Source organism: Pinus tabuliformis, chromosome 1_1 (genome assembly GCF_031772625.1).
Source record: "Pinus tabuliformis cultivar Carrire ecotype Pingquan chromosome 1_1, CPIR1, whole genome shotgun sequence".
Taxonomy (NCBI): domain Eukaryota; kingdom Viridiplantae; phylum Streptophyta; class Pinopsida; order Pinales; family Pinaceae; genus Pinus; species Pinus tabuliformis.
Genome location: NC_142297.1, coordinates 667,061,842 through 667,069,836, shown reverse-complemented (window position 1 = coordinate 667,069,836; position 7,995 = coordinate 667,061,842). Strand labels below are relative to the sequence as shown.

Sequence of the window (7,995 nt, the reverse complement as noted above, 5' to 3'; positions counted from 1 at the left end):
TGAAAACTATAAATTTCTTCAAATAAATCTTTGGTTTATATTTTTTCAACTCACACTTCCCAAATAATCAAAATAAATTAAAGATATTATAAAACTTTTCTTCTCGCATAAAACCAAAAATTAAAAAATTAAAAAATTAAAATTAAAATTAAAATCAATTATGTGATTCAATCGCACTTTCCAAATAATCAAAATAAATTAAAGATATTATAAAGTTTCTCTTCCTACATTAAACCAAAAATAAAAATTAAAAATTAAAAAACTTTAAAATTAAAATGAAAATCTATGCACCTCAATCATTCATACTTGCACATTCTCATATTAAATTAGCACTCATATATATAAAAACAAAGAAATAAAGTTTCCAAAATAAATAGTTTCAATCAAATATAATAAATAATTTTTCACAACACTAATTTTTATATTTTCCACAACACTAATTTTTAAGAGATAAAATTTTACTAATTTCCACCACACAATTTTTATGAAATAAAATTTTACTTCAATTTATAATCAAAGCCTCATTTAAATTTTTTAAATATTGATATGAATTAATTGAATCAAAGCCTCATTTAAATTTTTTAAATATTGATATGAATTAATGTACTTCTCTCTTCCATAGATTAACCAAAAAATCAGAACTACAATATTAACCCTAAACTAAACGCTCCGAGTGATAAATACCTTCTCATCACATTGAAGCAACATAACATTAATCCTAGCATTAGCTTTGAACTAAAGCCACATTTGGAACCTGTATCAATAAAAATAAACAGAAAACCATTAACTAAGCCTCATTTCGTGTGATAAAATGGGGGAGCTGAATGACCTTTTTAAAACATGGCTTCAGGATTTGACATCTCAGTAAACACCGATGCCGCCTCAGTCAACACCGATGGGCTTCCAAGATACCTTTTTGAAAACATCGCTTTCAGGATTTGCAGCCTCAGCCAGTTCCAGTATTCTCTTCATATTCTCACATTCAGATGTCAACATATCATTCAATGATATCAATGTTTCAAGACCTGGCAGCTCTTCCACTGCACAACACCTTCTCATGTTCAGAGATTGAAGCTTTGCAAGGCCACGAAGCCCACTTATTTTCTTTAATGCACCACAACCCTTCAGGACAAGTTTTATTAGTGTTGTCGGCAATGCTCCGACCTCCACAAGCTCAGCACAATCTTCGAGATAGAGGCATTCAAGGGCTGGGCAAACACCTTCACCGAATGATATTTCGGTTATTCTCGTCTTCGACAGGTTTAAGAATTCGAGCCGAAGCATGCACTTGTCAATAGAAGAGTCCAACCATCTGCAATCTCCTCCAACGTTACTCAAACCTCTAAGATTGTCCAACTCCAAGACACCAAGAGCTGGCAGGTCCTCTATTTCTCTACACCCCTTCATGTTCAGATATAGAAGCTTTGCAAGGCCACGAAGCCCCCTTAATTTCTTTAATGCACAACAATGCTTCAGGGAAAGATATTTCAGTGTTGTCGGCAATGCTCCAACCTCCACAAGCTCAGCACAATCTTCAAGACAGAGGCCTTCAAGGGCTGGGCAAACACCTTCACCGAATGATATTTCGGTTATTCTCGTCTTTGACAGGTATAAGGAACTAAGCCGAAGCATGCACTTTTCAATAGAAGAGTCCAACAATCTGCAATCTCCTCCAACGTTTTCCACACTGGCAAATGGCAGTACACCACCAATTGCGCATTCCTTCAGATTCAAATTTATAAGATTGTCCAACTCCAAGACACCCAGAGCTGGCAGGTCCTCTATTTCTATACACCCCTCCATGTTCAGAGATCGAAGCTTTGCAAGGCCACGAAGCCCCCTTAATTTCTTTAATGCACAACAATGCTGCAGGTAAAGACATGTCAGTGTTCTCGGCAATGCTCCAACCTCCACAAGCTCAGCACAATCTTCGAGATAGAGGTCTTCAAGGGCTGGGCAAACACCTTCACCGAATGATATTTCGGTTATTCTCGTCTTTGACAGGTTTAAGGAACTGAGCCGAAGCATGCACTTGTCAATAGAAGAGTCCAACAATCCGCAATCTCCTCCAACGTTTTCCACACTGGCAAATGGCAGTACACCACCACTTGCGCATTCCTTCAGGTTCAAATGTGTAAGATTGTCCAACTCCAAGACACCCAGAGCTGGCAGGTCCTCTATTTCTATACACCCCTCCATGTTCAGAGATCGAAGCTTTGCAAGGCCACGAAGCCCCCTTAATTTCTTTAATGCACGACAATCTCTGAGATGGAGCTCTTCAAGGACCGGGCAAACACCTTCACCAAATGATATTTCAGTTATTCTGGTCTTCCACAAATCTAACCGTTTGAGTCCAGGCATGCACTTGTCAATACAAGAGTCCAAGAATCTGCGACCTCCTTGAACCTTTTCCACACTGGCAAATGTCACTTCACGAATTGGAGCATCTATTGACAATTTCTTCAATTTCATTAGCTTACCCATTGAATGCGGCAAGGTTTCCAACGAAGGGCTGGATATATCCAGAATTTCCAAATTGCTGAGATCTCCAATGTCATTTGGCAATTCTTTTAAATTTGTGTCATTGAAAAGTAGTTCTTCCAGGAACTGCTGACGTGTGACTTGGGAAGGCAATATTTCGAGTTTGTCACAACCAGAAAAGTCTAGCCTTTCAAGTGTGCTGATATTCCGGAGTGTCTGACCAGTGAGGATCAAGTTGCTGCAGCACGACAAATCCAGATGTTTGAGTCGAATCAAGTTCATGGAGTCAGGCAGCATTTTCAACTTCTCACAACCACGCAGCATAACCTCTTGGAGATTTGTTAAATCCCCAAAGGATTGCGGCAGCCTTTGCAAATTCTTGCACCATGACAAATTAATATATTGGACCTGTTTCAAATTTCCAATGGAAGCCGGCAGTGTTTGCAATTCCCAGCACCCTGACAAGTCAATATGTTGGAGCATTGCTAAATTACCAAATGAGGGCGGCAGCGCTTGCAAATGTTCGCATTCAGACAAGTCAATATGTTGGAGGCTTGTGAAATTCCCCAAAGAGTCTGACAACGACTCCATTAGTGCCCGGAGTCTTAAGTGCTTCAACGAGCAGAGATGAAAGAACTCTTCAGGCAATGTTCCTCTAAAGTTGTGCAGTTCAATCCTTTGCAGGTACTTCAACTGCCCTATGGACTTTGGTAACTCGAAAAGGCCAATACCTAGATTCAACTCCCTCAACTGAACAGGTGCCTGCATTACACGCTGCAAATGTTAAAATGAATATCTAGAAACTATACCGCCACCTGTTAGGGCCATACACTTTTAACTAAATTGAAAAATATAAAAAATAAAACTTTACATGTACCTCGTATTCAGTGTTCCACAAGGTTCCTAACATCGGGGAATTTTCCCTGTTCCACAATTTCGGGTATACCAATTCCAACACTCTTAGATTCTTTATTGGAATCCACGAAGATAGGCAACTCTTTATTTCAATCCCCGGAGGATATCTTTGAATCCCCAGAGCATCTATTTGAATCCACGAAGGTAGGGAGTCCCGGTCATCCATCTCACAGCGAAGCCATAGAAGTTCTGGGTGTCCGAGCACCTTGAATATCCTTTCCAAACAATCCACTGGAGCTCTCAGCAGCTGCAAACCGCTCATATCAACGATACGATCATTAAACTCCAAAGGACTTTGGGACGATTCGCCATATCCTTGTCGAATCATGGTAAGTCCGCGCACCTAAATTGTTAGAGTGAAGTAGTTAAAAGACAAGATTGACATCTTTGCGAAGATCTGGAAATCGCAACCCTAAAGACACGATTCTCTAACCATAAATTTCAAAACACAACATGATGTCTAGAGCTTTGAACACCTACCGTGGATGGAGTCGGCACATTACGAAAGAGGCTGTCAGTTGGGCGCCAAAGACGACGTGGGCATCCAGGAAGCTCCGCCAATTCTCTACCCAGGTCACGGAGATGATCGTGCATTCTTAAACAGTTTTTTTCATCGAACGTGACAAGACACTTGCTCTCAAGAGTCCTAAGACCCAGCGATCCATTCCAGCCAGATCCGTCCCATACGTTTATGGCTGTATACCTCTTTATTCCTATGAAGAAACAGGCAATATCTAAGAACATTTCCTTTTCCTCTTTATCAAGACTATCATAGCTAATCTTAAGGCTACTCTGTATTTCCGTGGGAAGCACTTGGGATAGTTTGCGCAATTGGTCTTCCCAATACTCGCGGCTTTCGGAATACAGTAGCGCCCCAATCACTTTGAGGGACAATGGCAACCCCTGGCACGCTTTTAAAAACTCTCCAACCAAATCTTCATACTCCACAGTAGGATAAGGATGGTTGAAGGCATGAGAGCAAAAAAGCTGTTGAGAATATTGAGGATCAAGTCCTGTCATCATGTAAATGGATGACTCTTCTATCCTTGCAGATTTTCTTAGAACGTCCCGATTGCGAGAAGTAAGCACAATTAAACTATGTGAAGGAAGGACATCCTTTAAGGGTGCAAATAATGCACCCAGCTGCTCAGCATCATCCACGTCATCTAAGACTACGAGAGATTGACAGCTGGAGAGACGATCTTTTAACGTTGCTATACCTTCATCAACATTATGCATTACCTGATCCCCTCCGGTCAAGTCTTTATAAAGTTCACTCTGCAAGGATGGTAGACGGCACCTAGCTGCAGCCTCTCTAACGTCACGTAAAAAACAGGAGTGCTGGTAATCTGATCTCTTTGTGTTGAAGAAAAATTTGGCCAGGGTGCTTTTCCCCACCCCACCAAGACCCACAATCCCCACAATATTGGGCCCCCCTCTGTTTTGCAGCTGCTCCACCGTTCGTTCAAAATGTCGTAGCTTTTCATCCAATCCAGTTGGATGTGTGGCCACCTGCAATGGCGGTTTTCTAACACTTTTCTGCACTTGTCGCGCTACTTTGTCCACGAGCTCGCCTTCATCACTGGTCATTAGCGAAAGAACAAGCACAGCATAAGTATTTAAAGATTTGTTTATGAATACAGCTAATTATTTAAAGATTTATTTATCAATAGAGCTAAAGTAATAAGGGGTGGCAGAAGCAGGCGGGTTATTTTTCATCTAGACAAATAAAAGGAGCTTAAATTTTCTTGGGATTGGGCCTCTCGATCATTAACCAAGCATATAGTATTTAGGGCTATGGGAAATAAAACATAAAAACATCTAAGATTCAAGTTTTTGGTGATTCAATGTTCCTGAAACCACAAGTTCGAAAAGCCAATGAAAGCTGTAATCCCTCCCTTCCGTTCTTGATAGGATTATTTTGTTATCACATCAATTTGAATATATTGAATTCTCTCATGTGTATTGAAATTTTGATTTTGAATTAGATGAGATGGCTAAGAAAGAGACAACTTTGTGTCACGGAGCTATGGAAATAGAACCAAGTTCGAAGTGTTATCAACCAATTCCTTGATCATTATGAATCAAAATCCACATTATACAATCAAATGTTTTTCACATACCCTTTCTAACCAAGCCGTTTCAAGTGCAATGTTCTCTGGTGTCTGAGAATATTTATTCCCCTGGTGGCCTGCAGATTGGAAAACAAACCAAATACGAGCGATGTAATTATGGAATAAAGGTAGTGCAGGTTCGTAGCATGGATAGCAACACCTATAGTATTCAAGTAGTACAAAGTACAAAGAGGTGGATTCAGGCTCTCTCAAAAAGCAGATTGTGGGGATGGCTCATGAATTACTGGTCTATTCATATGTGATAGGCCTTAACACTCGAAAGGCCCCGTTGCTGCGCTCTTCCCTTGGCAATCAATACAAAATTCTATCAGGGAGGTTCACACAATCATGGCAAATATGCATTCAATGCTTTTGCAATGCCGCCCTAGGCGTGGAAGGAATTATATATTAGTTGCAATTGCTCAGATAAGGGGTCAGGATAATCCTCTGAGTCTTGAATCGCTGGCAGAGCTTTGTTGGTTTAGCAATGGATCGAAGAGATGGTGAGGCCCATAATGCTTTTGAACTAGTTAGCAACGGCCACTGAAGGGATGATTATGGCCGTGTCGAGAAAGATTGAAATGCAAGAGCATTTGATGCAAATTAAGACACAATTGTTTGGAATCGAAGCTCGTTTTGCTGGAATAGAAGTTGAATGCAAGGATTGCGATCGAAATAAGGATGACAAAGCTGGAGGAGAAATTTGAAAATGAGGCTTAGTACAAGGATGTAGATACTAAGTCTACTGAGGAACCTAACAGAAAGCGGATGAAGCTGGATTGGGAGGAGCAGAAGGAAGGCCAAGCATCTGCTCGGTTTGTTGATGTTGCAAAGTGATCATCCAATGTCAGTTAGAATTTTGTTTTTATAAAGCCATGCAAATATATAGTGGTACCAGGTGTCCTTTTCAGCGTCTATAGAAAGTATATATTATAATCATTGGTAGAAAGAGTTGCAGTCATAGGCTATGATCAATCCAATGTGAATGAAAATCAATTCGAATTTTAAATTATATGGGACCTGGCACAGACTCCAGTTTTTTGATACTATAGCTAAACTAACTGTTACTTAAAAAAACCAAAAAAAAAAAAATACAGTTAAGGTAATACAGATAACAGTACTAACCCGTTACAAGCCTCCAACTCAAAACCGCTTAGAGATGAAGCCTCAGAAAGTGCGTTTCTCCACCCCACAAGTCTTTCTTGACTGTATCTCCCTTTCCTTTCATGAATAAGTAGAGCTTGAGCATAAATACTACCTGTGTCATCCAGCTGGAAACATCTATCTATGCCCGTCCACCTGAGAATTCTCAAAGCTGGAGCACACACTCTATCTATGCCCATCCACCTTAGAATTCTTAAGACTTGAGCATACCCCCCATTGTTGTCGTTGCTCTGGTTCGTCCACCGTAGATCAGCTGGTTTAACTTTGTAGAATACCGGAATAACTGTGGCAGCACCTGACTTCATCGACTCTAACATTTGGACGAGTTCGTCGAGACACCATCTCGATTCCGCGTATCCAGGAGAGAAAATAGCGACGTGGACTGAGGCGGTTGATATAGCTTCTTCTATTTGAGGGATTATTTTTTCTCCGCGCTGCAGTTCCGGCTGGTCAAGAAACACTCTGAATCCATTGGAACGAAGACGGCGGTACAGATGGCTGGCGAAAGTTTTTTTAACATCGGTGCCGCGATGATTTATAAAGATCTCGCAGCTGTAAGTGCCGTGGGGAGATGCAGAGGTGGAGGCGGAGGCGGAGGCGGAGGCGGAGGTCGAGGCGGAAGAGGGAGCGAGTGTGGTAGCCATTGTTAGGAATGCAGCGATACCCTGAGAAATGAGATGATAAAGATGACAAGGGTAACGCGAGCACAGCTTAACAAGTGAAATATAGTTGTATCGCTGTCGTCAATACAACCCTAGCTTAACCAGAGAAATCTCGTCAATACAACGAAACGAATGGTTGCCTCCCAGTTTGGCGTTATTAATTTTGCCCCTGCAACTCGCCTCTGTTTTAAAGCGCGCCGAAAGCTGCAACGAAATCGGTAAGGCCGTGAATGGTCAGCAGGAGCATCGACTTGATGCATCTCCGACCCCACCTTGGTCGGCCACTTCCGAAAGAGTCGTTCGAGTGTGTGACAGGTGCGTCTCATTTACAGGAAGGTCTGTAATTTAATGGAATGGATGCATCATGATTGGTGTCCACTGCCCACTGGCAACTGCCCAGCGGCGATTCAGTGCGTTTCTGCGACGCGGAATCATTCAGTGGCCCCTCAGGACCTTATACGCGTTTAAACTTTAAATGAGCAGCCATTTAATGCATGCGTCGTCTGGCGGTGGAGTTAAACGTCTTTTTCCCTGTGTAATTATTAGTATTTGTGGGCACCGCACTTTTTTACTAAAAAGATTCTTCATTTTCAAAAAGTAAACTCCTTTTACACCGCACAGCATTAAAACTTATTTTAAAGTTTAATTTGACAATAAAT

At 41.2% G+C, this 7,995-nt stretch overlaps 1 protein-coding gene across 1 annotated transcript; it reads right to left on the bottom strand.

The window, feature by feature from the left end:
• Nucleotides 1-555: 555 nt before the first annotated feature.
• LOC149215165 (uncharacterized) lies at nt 556-7,318 on the bottom strand. The gene is made up of 4 exons (XM_089389644.1): nt 6,636-7,318; nt 3,877-4,978; nt 3,359-3,739; nt 556-3,243 (listed from the first exon to the last, which is right to left on the bottom strand). Exons 1-4 carry the CDS (start codon nt 7,316-7,318, stop codon nt 883-885), a joined length of 4,527 nt encoding a protein of 1,508 aa, XP_089245770.1. The 3' UTR covers nt 556-882.
• Between the last annotated feature and the right edge of the window lie 677 nt (nt 7,319-7,995).